General features: G+C 37.8%; 1 protein-coding gene across 1 annotated transcript; it reads left to right on the top strand.

The window, feature by feature from the left end:
• Positions 1 to 3,330: 3,330 nt before the first annotated feature.
• LOC149644569 (general transcription factor II-I repeat domain-containing protein 2-like) lies at positions 3,331 to 3,783 on the top strand. The gene has a single exon (XM_089850348.1). The coding sequence runs from the start codon at positions 3,331 to 3,333 to the stop codon at positions 3,781 to 3,783; it is 453 nt and encodes a 150-aa protein (XP_089706474.1).
• The last annotated feature ends 9,292 nt before the right edge of the window (positions 3,784 to 13,075 follow it).

Genomic DNA, 13,075 nt, shown 5'->3' with positions numbered 1-13,075 from the left:
TCATGGATAATACAATATCATTTCGACTACTATTAGGTTTTTATGGGTCAAATATTTGAAATTATGAGAACTTAAGCTTATTGAGTTATACTTTGTTATTTCGAAGTCCAAAATAAAATAGGACCTTTCACTGTGATGACGTAATAGCGGTGAAATAGACCTCTAGCTCGTCATTTTCTGAGTGCTAAACTTAAGACGGCGATTTTTTTAATTTTTTTAATTAACGGAGAAGTTTTATTATATTTTTTAACGATTTAGCTGTTCTTTAAATAGCGTTAATTGATTAATATGGATTTTCTGTACCATTTCACTTTTCTTATGAGGTTAGATTACAAATCTTTGTAATTACGATTAGGGAACTTAAAATGTATAAAGGACCAACCTTAAGCTTAGTCTTTTAAAAAAATGCATATTTCACGATAAAATTTTATAGAAACCAGTTGTAAAAACAAAAATTTTACCTTTCCGAGTCAAGAGGTCTACTACTACAAACTTATTTACCTAGATATGGAATTATTTCTCTTTTTTTTTTGAAGTAAAAATTTACGAATTATTAAAGCAGCATTCCAAGCATAGAGAATATATAGTAAAGCAGACGACATTTTACATTCAATATGGATAAATCTTGGACACATGGAAATCAGTCAATTTGGAAAAGAACAGGAAATGAAGTGTATAAATTTTGGAGAGATATAACCTTTATGTGTTTGAAAAGGCCCAATCGTCTACGCTTCAGCTGTTTACCCTATATACTTATAGCTACATTGACAACTGGTTTGCAGTGTAAACACTATCGTCTCCTCTCACATCAACAATATTCTTAGTTTCCCAACATGAGTGTTAACGTTAAATAACACCAAAGCTGATTTGTGGCTAGACGCACTGTAAGTCTTGCGCGCCATAAAAAGAATGAACACTCCGTAGCTACTACCCGTTTACCATTAGCTCTTTCACTGGTCTAATCGCCACCATGATCTTTTCTTCTAATAAAATATCTAAACCCTAATTATTTAAACGTGTATTTAACTTTCGGCTCACTGTGAACCGTTAATGTCTCTTCAATACAGACACGAAAATCAAAACCCATAGCTTACTATACCTTGGGCCTCAATTATACACTCTTTTGCTCACTAGGCCTATTACGGTTGAAACTTGATTTAACCGACAGAGTGTAAGCCTAAACGTTCTTCTTGTAATCAGGGGCGTCGATCATAATTTTTCCCAGGGGGGGCTGGGGCCTAAGCCAAAATTTTTTTTATTCTTTATAGGAAAATATGAAATATAGGATTTATAGTAGAAAAAGGATGTTTTATGGGAAATATAGTACTAAAAAACCTCATATGTAAACCTATTTTAGTTTTAAACTGTGTAGAAAAGTCTCAACAAAAAATAATCAGATTTTACTTCGAAAAAAAAACTTAATGTGTAAAAATTCCAGAGCGAGGGAAGCGAGCACCGCAATTTCGCTGTCTTTAAATTTTATCTCGATGAAAGATCTAAATTTTGACAAATTTGGCATTTAACTATACGAAAACTTTGACTAAGTCCAGGGGGGCTATTCTGTAATTTTCTTAGATGTCGATCTCGATCTCGAAGCGAACACGATCTCGAAGATAGCCGTATCGATCGAGATCCTTCTCGAACGAAAAATGGTATTCTATAACATGTATCGTTCGAGTTCGATACCGGAGTTCTCGATCTTCGAGAACAGCATAGATGTCGAAAGAGTAACGCACTTCCGTTTCATGGGACCAATCATAATAGGACTCTAGGAGGCGCGAAACTTGAAACTATTATTAGCGGACGAAAAAATAAGATCGTTTATATTTGTTTAGGATGTGAGTGTTTAGTTTAATTCTTGCAGGTTTTAAGCGATCTAATTTGAAGTAGGATAGACAGTACAAAAATAAGTATTTAAAAGTAATTTGGCTAATACCATATTATTATTTACATAACCATAACCTATGATCTACAGGCTAAAGATTTTATTCGACTGCTCTAAACGTATAGATTTATCTCTAACTAGTAGCAAAGGGGCATAACATTAGTGTTACTTTTTCGACCGCCATTTTAAAAGATGACGGCACGTTAAACCCGAAAACCCGTAAGACACTTTTTATTTTTAGTCGAACGGTTTCGAGAGTAGGACGTTATTCCGAAAGGATAGTTATATTTCTCCCCGCCTTTTTTCAAGATGGCCGTGCATTCAAGCCATATTTCTTGATGTGCACCTACGACTTAAGAGTAACGTCCCTGCATAAATTTCAGCATCGTTGCCCGTCGGGACATCTTTGTTACTTTTTGGGCCGCCATTTTAGAATATGGTTTTAAATCATACCCCAAAACTCACAAAGCCTGTATATTTGATACCGTGTACCGGTGTACCTAATGTTCGGGGAATCAGTTGAAAAGCGCAGACATTATTCCACATTTCTTGCAGCATTTTTCAAGATAGATTAAAAGCAATTTATTTAACGTCCCTGCAAAATTTAAGGGGGACTGTTTGGCCTGGGCGTTAACATTACAACACCAGAGGTATATATGAAATTTTATATACTTCTGACAACACGGTGTCTTCGTAAAATTCACCTAATAATTTCTCTAGCTTGAATATCTAACTCAAAGCGAGCTAAATGTAGAAGGGCAGCTATTTACACTAAGATTAAAACTCATGAAAGAAGGGTTACTCGAAACGAAAAGACGATCTCGACAGCTACTACCCTGTCGATATCTAGTTCGACAACTTTGTCGATAATCGAGATGTTTAAGTTCGACAACTTCTTACAGAATACCATTTTTGTGATTTTCGAGATCTCGGTTCGAGATCGAGAGAGATGTCGATCGACAACTTGCTTTCGAAGCTTACAGAATAGGCCCCCAGAGTATAGGATATAGGACTAAGTCCAGAGTATAGGATATAGGACTAAGTCAAGAGTATAGGATATAGGACTAAGTCAAGAGTATAGGATATAGGACTAAGTCAAGAGTATAGGATATAGGACTAAGTCAAGAGTATAGGATATAGGACTAAGTCAAGAGTATAGGATATAGGACTAAGTCAAGAGTATAGGATATAGGACTAAGTCAAGAGTATAGGATATAGGACTAAGTCAAGAGTATAGGATATAGGACTAAGTCAAGAGTATAGGATATAGGACTAAGTCAAGAGTATAGGATATAGGACTAAGTCAAGAGTATAGGATATAGGACTGTACTCATACTAGTTGACATGGCAACACATCTAAGTGAGCTTAACTCGCGTATGCAAGGCAATAACCAACAAATCAGTTCTTTGTTCGAAAATATCACGTCTTTTGAAGTTTAACGCAGATGTGTGAAAATCCGTTGAAAGTCAAAAATTACATTCAGTTTCCCACATTATCGGGTCTGAAGCGCGTCAATACCCCCCAGAAATACCCAAAATTAGTATCGAGGCTTAGAGAAGAATTTGCACTTCGATTTCAGGATTTCAGAGAAAACAAACTATTTCTCGATATCGTTTCACGTCCGTTTTCTCAGGATGTTGAATCTGTACCACACAACCTACAAATGGAAATTATTGACATTCAATGTGATTCACCACTGAAAGAAAAATTCAACAAAACGGAGCTCATTGAGTTCTACAAAACGTGTGTAACTAAGGAAAAATATTCAGAAATTCGCGAAAACGCTCTTCTCATGAGCTCACTGTTTGGTAGCACATACATTTGTGAGCTAGTGTTTTCAAGAATGAAAGCAAGGGTAGCAATTGATTGTCGGATAGTCATCTTGAAAATTGCCTGAGTATTTCAACTTCTAAACTGGATTTTAATATTGATGAGATAATTAAACAAAAGAAATGTCAGGTTTCGCACGAAAACTGGTAAAAACAATTGTAAAATTTTTCAAATAAATGAAAAAAGGTGAATTTTGATTGTGTGGCCCACTTGATGGTCATACCTATGCGGTCGTACTCAGAGAGTGGTTCTCCACGGTGAAATGTCTTCAGTTGGTGCTGTGATGCGTGGGGTACCACAAGGTTCCATTCTTGGGCCTCTATTATTCAACGTCTATATTAACTCGCTTCCATCTGTCGTGCGACATGCTCTTGTCCTTTTATTCGCGGACGACACTAAGTTATCTTATCGCATTCGTAGTATGGCTGATTGTCGTCTTCTACAAGACGATCTGGACGCTGTTGCGAATTGGGCACTTGACCATGATATGCGGTTCAATGCCAATAAGTGTGCGGTTCTTCATCTTGGTCGTCATAACCCGAACAACGTATACCTCATTGATGGTACCCCAATTCGTTCGCTCGCGACGGAAGAGGATCTCGGGGTTCTTGTTGACACTAAGTTGAAATTTTCAAGCCAATCCAACAAAGTCTGCAAGCGTCTCAAATCCACCACTGGATTGGTTCGACGTAATATTCACCATCGATCGGAGAAACTTATTCGTGGGCTGTATAACTCTCTAGTTCTACCGATAATTGACTATGCATCGCCGATATGGACACCATCTCTCTTGGGTGATGCCAAGATCCTGCAAAAGGCCCAAAATGCTTTTTCGAAGCTTCCGCAACGCCTATCAAGACTTCCTGCACCCGATCGTCTAGCTGCATTGCGGATTCAATCAGTGTCTGTACGACATCGAGTTAACAACATCTGCCTTTTGCACGACTTTTTTCACGGCCGCCTCGATTTGGAAACTAGCGACTTTTTCACAAAATCCACCACCATCACCCGTGGTCACGCCCTTAAATTAGTCAAGCCTCTTGTAAAGTCTAATTTTCGCCTAAATCATGTCACTTTCACTGCCATTCATGACTGGAATAATTTTCCATCAAATTTAGTTCAACTTCAAAATCGTCATACTTTTCGTCAAAAACTTTCTATCTTTTATAGTTTAACTTCCTAAATTTTTGTTTTTTTTTTAGTTGTTGTTCTCCCACTCCCCCCTCTTTTTGCATACTTAACTTTTAATGTTTTTTCTATTTGCATAGAAGCCTCGCATTAAAGGCGTAGCGAATGTGTATAATACTTACCTAAATAAATATATAAGTAATTTTGAATTTGGCCCATCGTGAATAAAGGTTGGCCATCCCTGGTATAGGATATAGGACTAAGTCAAGAGTATAGGATATAGGAATAAGTCAAGAGTATAGGATATAGGACTAAGTCAAGAGTATAGGATATAGGACTAAGTCAAGAGTATAGGATATAGGACTAAGTCAAGAGTATAGGATATAGGACTAAGTCAAGAGTATAGGATATAGGACTAAGTCAAGAGTATAGGATATAGGACTAAGTCAAGAGTATAGGATATAGGACTAAGTCAAGAGTATAGGATATAAAACTAAGTCAAGAGTATAGGATATAGGACTAAGTCAAGAGTAAAGGATATAAAACTAAGTCAATAGTATAGGATATAATAGGACCTATCATGAAATTATAACATAATATGGGACAGGTTCAAATATATAGTATTTTGTAGATAATAGGACCGCTGGGCTCCCTGCAATATAAAAAGAGTCCGTTTGATTCAGCACAAGACTCCAAGAGAATTCGGTCGCTCCAACCAATCTGCAGTCACTCATTGGCGTTTCTAAGCGATGCCAAGTGGTTGGTATTAAAACATTCAGCCTGAAAACATTTCCGCACCTCCGTTCTGAATATAATCTTGCAACTTCCATATATAGTAGAAAATGTTTATGAGGAATTTAGTATACATATTCTATATTGATATAAATACAGACCTAATCGTAAATAGTGAAATAGAGTAAAATAACTCTATTATTTCAACAACAAAAGGCCATTTATATTTTCCTTATATGGTAAAAAGAGTGAGCGTGGGGACCAGTCTCGGCCGACTCACAGTGGCACCCAAATCAGAGTCCTGCACGGGCCGGGCTCAAGCCCGGTCCGGCCTGAGGCCCGGCCCGATCGGGTCGGGCCGAGCCGGGCTTTCCACTTTTGAAAATTGTATCGGGCCGGGCCGGGTCGGGCTTTTAAAATTTTGGAAATTAACGGGCCGGGCCGGGTCGGGGTTTTAAAATTTTGGAAGTTAACGGGCCGGGCCGGGCCGGGCCGAACTTGATTCTCATTTAATCCAAAGTTCAAATGAAAGATTATTTAAATGAGTATAAGCTTCTAAGAACAAATGTGACGAACAATTATCAAAAGAAATGAATAATACACGACGTTAAAGCAAATATGAATTCAAATCATTGATTTTATGTAAAAAAAAATAAAAATTACAACTGAACTACGTGTAACGGGCCGGGCCGGGCCGGGCCTGTTCAATTCATTCAATGTGTCGGGCCGGGCCGGGCCGGGCTTGGTTAATGCATGTAACGGGCCGGGCCGGACCGGGCCGAAAAACCAACTATGTACTCGGACTCGGGCCGGGTTTCGGGCTTAATCAAAATTCTAAAACCGGGCCGGGCTTGGGTCGGGCCTGAAAAACTCGGCCCGTGCAGGTCTCTGACCCAAATTAAACGCACCTTCCCAGAGGGGGCTGAGCCCCCTCTCATTTTTCCCCGTGGGGGGCTCAGGCCCCCACTGCCCCCACATGATCGACGCCCCTGCTTGTAATAACTAATGCAAGGATTTTTCTATATACAGATGTAGTATAGCTTAAGTAGTATATAAACAACCATTTCATATAATAATATTAAAAACTATCCTTGGAATATCTAAATGAAACAGAGCTTTAAAGCTACAAAACTACTAAAGGCATCGTAATAACGAAAAATATTTCCACATATTCACTTAATATTATGGAAAAAAGGAATATTGAGGTTCTGTAGGATTTCTTTACACATGAACACAAGGCGAACTGCTAACGCGACGCACTAGTGTAACAATGGACGGACACACACAAACAAAAACATAATCTTTCCGTATTAATTTTGAGTCGAGAAACACGATTATCTTAAATATTGAAATAAATATAAATAACATTAAATATTTTCTTTGTTAGTTCTTCGCCTCATTGGGCGTTACATCGTTTTGATAAAGAATAATTAAACATTCTTGAGAGACTTGACTAATATTGGCGTTTGAAATGAAGCATACGCCGGTTGCTTCGCCTTACTCAAATTGGTAGTATATAAAGGTTTCGAATCGCATCTATAGGTAAGAGCAGCGCAATCACGTGAACCTTTGGTGGAAGCCCCGCCATTGGGTGGTTAGCCGTTTCTCGTAACCCTAACTGATCGCCGCGTACGTCTTAACCTTAATGTAGATGGAGCAGAAGCCAGTGTGTACAGACTGGTGTCCATGTGGGATGGAAAAAGTGCAGATGATGGTGGTGATTAGAAGCCAGTGTGTACAGACTGGTGTCCATGTGGGATGGACAAAGACCACAAGCGGGTGGTGATTAGAAGCCAGTGTGTACAGACTGGTGTTCATGTAGGGTGGACAAAGACCACAAGAGGGTGGTGATTTGAAGCCAGTGTGTACAGACTGGTGTTCATGTGGGATGGACAAAGACCACAAGCGGGTGGTGATTAGAAGCCAGTGTGTACAGACTGGTGTTCATGTGGGATGGACAAAGACCACAAGAGGGTGGTGATTTGAAGCCAGTGTGTATAGACTGGTGTTCATGTGGGATGGACAAAGACCACAAGAGGGTGGTGATTTGAAGCCAGTGTGTACAGACTGGTGTCGATGTGGGATGGGCAAAGAGCAGCAGATGATTGTGATTAGAAGCCATTGTGTACAGACTGGTGTCAATGTGGGATGGGCAAAGAGCAGCAGATGATTGTGATTAGAAGCCAGTGTGTACAGTTTGTTGTCCATGACAAAGACCAGAGGCTTGTGGTGTTAGACAGGCAAAAGAGTAATAGCCTGTAAGTGTAATACAATTTTCGAAATTTCCGGAAATTGAGAACACGTTTGCTCCGACTTGCAAACTGCGAACCCGGTCACGTCGGTTTTACAACAGACAGACAGACACACACACAGATAGACAGAAACGTCGAAATTAGAACCTCTCCGTGACATACGTCACTCGGAGAGGTAAAAATGAATTTGGGAAAAAGGAAGATAAGCAATTTTTTAAAGTAATTAATGTTTTATAATCATGTCTTTGAAAACTTAAAATTTGAATTACTGAACTTCAGGGAATCTTTTTGTTCACTTATGTTTTCCTTTTCACGTCTGTGTTATTAATAACACTTTTTCTTAATTGTAAATGATATCGCATGGAAATTACTTATTAAGACCTGATAACATTTTTCCAACGAACCAATGATTATTTTAATCAAAATTAGCTTGGTTGCAAAAATATTCCAGCTCGCTTATCATTTTATTTTACTATACTTTTTTACTAACGACCTTGAATAAACATGTTTCTACATACAGGGTGCAAATAGAAGTCGATGATGCTACTAGATATACTGCCGTGACGTGATAGAAATATAGTTTACATGAGCTTCGGAGCAGCAAGTTGATAATACCATAACCCCTTGAAAACCTTTAAGGGATTATCTTCGTCTCTTAACTTCTAAAGACTGAGTGGCAGAGTTCATCCATAGCCTCTTAGATCACGTGACCAGGGTTGGAAATAAGGTGAATTTTGTTAGTGGTACTCGGGACCAGCGACCCCTCATGTTGAAATTTTTAAACTGGTCCTTGGGACCAGTGACCCTCGCCTTAATTTTTATTTTACCGGTCCCACTATAAATTAAATTTTTAAAATGGTGAGAATAAAAACCACGTAAAGACACAAAAGTAAAGAAGCTGAAAATTCTAATTGATTGAATCTTTTACTGTAGGAAAAAGTAGTGTATCAAAATTAAAAACAGTTAACTTTTATTTCTTATCACAATTTTTCAACTAGTTGCCACTAAATATCAATCAACATGTTGTAACATGGCTGACAGAATCTATGGAGTTTCCACTCCTTGGTTCTGGCAGGGCATATCTAGCCTCCATGTTAAAAGCCACTCCCCCTTCCACAGTTGTAATATAGACTAATTTAGAGTTTTGTTATCAGTTTTACTGTTGACGGTTGAAGAGACTAGTTCTCTCCTTTTTCTGAACTAAAGTCTTTTAAGACGGAGTTATTTTGTATAATCCAAGTTGGGTTACGGGATCGTTATCCCTTTGTTGTTTTTCGTTAATAAACTAAAGAAGAATTGTCTTCTTATTTTGATTAATAAAGTAAGTTGTCTTCATTCTTTTTTATGGCCCTCGGGATCTTTCTCCCTTAGTTAAATTATTCTACGGAGGGTTACATAAAATGGCGCCCGAACAGGGACTCGACTTGAATAAGACTAGGCCTTAAGCCTTGGTCGGTCCCGTAAAATATTTGTTTATCATTGTTGGTATATCCGTCTCCCCCACGTGGTGCTAAGCCTCGGCTTCCACGATGATAAATGATTATAGATAATTATTTAAATTAAATCTAAATTAATCAGAACTAAATTAAATAATAATTTAAAAATTAAAATTATCTTTGCAACAAATGTACTGAATTTAGATAACTTACTTGTATAGTTGTATAAACTTAACTTGACTGTTTTAAACTTAATTGTATTATTGATTTGATAATTAAATAACTAAATAATGGCTTACTCGGAGAACAATAAAACATGGAGGTCGCCTCGAACATCTGAGGATGAGGAGGATGATTTAATATTAAAGAAAAGGGAAGAACAATCAAGGGAAGATCTGTTTACGTCTACGGAAGACGATGGCGACACGCTAGCACCGCCAGAGACAGATAATCCTTTGGAGGATTTCAACCGGATTCTTCGAATTGAGGATGAGAAAGACGAAGAGGATTCGGATACACGGAAGAGGACGGCCGCCTCTTCAGAATCGGAATTCTCCTCTTACCAACTATTCCCTCAAAATAGTATTTCTGCCCCTAAGGGAAGTTCAACTCCCTCAAATTTCCCTCCTCAATCTGATTTTATTCCCTGGTTCCTTCTAAATCCGAATCCGAATCCGCAAATGTTAAGCCTAAAGTTAGTTTTGCTAATACACTACCTAATCTAAGAGTTAAAGCTATCGGTAGGCCCTTCTAGATAAGATCCCACACCCTCCCGTAATGTTAAATGAAAATTCACAGATTTTCGCCGATTTTCCCATAGGAATAACATGGGGTTTTTGGTGCTCCTGTACATCGAATCATTTAAAAACTAAAGCGAAGTTACGTTTCGGAATACTTTCAAATTAACAAGTAACCATTCAAGGTGTGCCTTTTTCAAGTTTCATCAAAATTAATTAAGTCTAAGTATGTTAATTTAATTAAAAATGTAAGTACCTCAAAAGATTATTCTACAGCAGACGACGCTAATTGTTCATTACTCTACAGTAGACGACGCTAATTTGCCATTTCACCGCCTTGAAACTTTAACTTGATATTTTTCAATAAAAATAACACTATATTTATTAAACATTTCTCTGGCGGGTCTATTTTTCGTTTAATTATGTGTCTCGGTTGAAATTCTATACTTAAGATACCTTTTTAATTTATATTTTAGATGTTAGTTTCGACCAAGGCTTAAGTTGCCTTACTTAGGCCATGGATTTATAATAGAAGCTTACGCTTCATGGATATTTCACTGTTGCCTTCAGTAAGGCATAAGGATAGATGGATCAGTGTTGGAAATAAGGATTTTTTTAAAACTGGCCCTGTGGCCTAGGTATTTTAATTAAAATAACTGGCCACGGTGCCACTCACTGTAAACGTACAAGGGCAGTGAACGCAATGTCATGGATAATTGTAATTGTAGAGTGGACTGTAAAAGATACGGATTTGATAGTTTAAAAATCGTGGCAGGATGTTGGTTTTGAAGTTGACTATAAAGCTTGGGTTCTAAAACGAATTGTGAGCCGTATCTTATAAGAATTAGTGGAAGTGTAGAACCATTTTTAACCTCGTCCTAGAAGTGAAAAATTTCGCATTTCAGGCAAAAAATTGTTTTATAATAGATTAATACAAATGCAGACTGAAGGAACAGATATTATATAAAAAGGACTTGGTTTGCCCAAGCCTAAAAAACAAAACGATAAGAGTTTTTTCCAGTTGACTGAAGCGCGGATATTTTATTTTTCTATATAATTTTAAAGACAATCCGTATTTTACTACTCTTTAGAATTTAATTCAATCTCCTGATTTTACTGGTAATGGATTTATTTCCTATAAATTAATTGAAATAAAAAATTACTTATCTCAGATTTTTCATGATAAAATTTTACGAAAATGGAATTGTAGTTGAAAAGTCTGAGATAAGTAATTTTTTTATTTCAATTAATTTATAGGAAATAAATCCATTACCAGTAAAATCAGGAGATTGAATTAAATTCTAAAGAGTAGTAAAATACGGATTGTCTTTAAAATTATATAGAAAAATAAAATATCCGCGCTTCAGTCAACTGGAAAAAACTCTTATCGTTTTGTTTTTTAGGCTTGGGCAAACCAAGTCCTTTTTATATAATAAATAGAGGTTCAACTTCTCAGACGGGAAAAGTCCCTATTGAACCTCCAGAAAGGTTAGCTTTTATGGGATCGTCTAGCGATAATGCTACAGAATTTTTAGCTGCTTTTGAGGAGTATGCAAAATTTCACAAGCTATCAAATGAACAAAGGTTAGCTGCATTGCCTCTCCTTTTACGAGGACAAGCCTTGTATTGGTACAGGGATTTAGTCCGTCAATATGACGAAATGTGTAGCTTAAACCCTTCCCATCCTCATTTAGCTTGGAAGACATTTAAGAGACATTTTAAAGTTCAGTTTAGAGACTCCGAAGCTGACTCTAAGCTTAAGATGGAGATTAACCATAGAAGTCAGAAAGATAAGGAGTCGGTAGAGGATTTCTTTGGGGAAGTTATGAAGTTGAATTTAGGGATGACTCATCCTCTTTCCGAAAAGGAATTAGTTCCTATTATTAAAAGTAATTTGAAAGATGAACTTAGAACTCCCTTCCTTTTCTTGCAATTTACCACCATGGAACAGTTAAGAAACTCCTGTAAAACTATAGAAAAGGATATTGAAGTCAGGAGAAAGAATGCTGAGAAAAGGGAAAAGAGAAAGTCACCCCCTAAACCTAAGGTTAAAGCTGAGTCTTCTTGCCCAGCTAATAAGGGCTCTGCCCATAGTCAGTGTTCCCCCGGGCATTGTCAAAGCCCTTGTAATCCTCCTACTTCTCCTAAATGGGAATATCCCTTGAAACCCTTAGACTCTAGATCACAAGCTAGAGCTCAAAACACTTCAAATAAAGGTCAACGATCTTTTAATAGATATTATAACCAGAGATCTAAGTCCCCTGGTCGTCAATTGGCCTTGTCTTACCCATCTACTCGTTCTATCACTTGTTTTAGTTGTCAGGAACCAGGTCATCTTGCACCCGACTGTCCAAACAAAAAGATGATCCAGTCGGGGGAAGCCCAGACGGGAGAGGTCCCTCGTGGTCCCTCTCCCGGTGCCCAATAAATTCCCCTAACAAGAAGCGTGTCGCGTTCCCCCTGCGGATCGAATCCGTCAGGAAGGGTTCAGTTTATAAAAGGGTTACTATCCCCGTTACTTTTGAACACGCGACAGTTCACGCTAAATTAGATAGTGGGGCCGATGCCTCTTTTGTCAGTCTAGATCAGTGGCAGAAAATCTGTAAACATAGAAATTCTTCAGAATTACCTGAAGATGAACAACTTGACTGTGTAGTTTGGGGCGACGGCCGTTATACGTTTACAAAAGGTTCTCACGAGTTAGAATTTACTCTTAAGTCAATTGACAGTGAGAAACTATTCAAATTTAAATTCTACATAGTTCCTTCCTTAAATAGTGACTTTATATTGGGTCAAGATTTTCTTGAGGAAAATAGGGTCAAATTAGATTTTGAATCATCTCAATGCTTAGTGGGTAACTTGGAACCCTTTTTCAATACCATCAGAAAAGGATCCAATCGATAAGGAGATTGTAAAGAATATTAGGGACGCAGTTTCCGCAGCCCCTATCTCTGACGAACAACGTCATCAGCTAGAAACCCTTTTATTAAAATTTCCTGAGTTGTTTTCTGATAAAGTAGGAAGAACAGGACTAGTCTTCCACGAGATTCATACGGGTTCTAGTCCGCCCATAA

This window comes from Phalangium opilio, unplaced genomic scaffold (assembly GCF_054372755.1).
Source record: "Phalangium opilio isolate 3A_F unplaced genomic scaffold, DU_Popi_V2 ptg000090l_1, whole genome shotgun sequence".
Lineage (NCBI taxonomy): Eukaryota > Metazoa > Arthropoda > Arachnida > Opiliones > Phalangiidae > Phalangium > Phalangium opilio.
Note: the sequence above shows the minus strand (reverse complement) of the source record. Positions and strands in the feature narration are given on the sequence as shown.

Coding starts and splice junctions, on each gene's coding strand:
- LOC149644569 (XM_089850348.1), top strand. CDS start 3,331: ATGTGTGAAAATCCGTTGAAAGTCAAAAATTACATTCAGTTTCCCACA.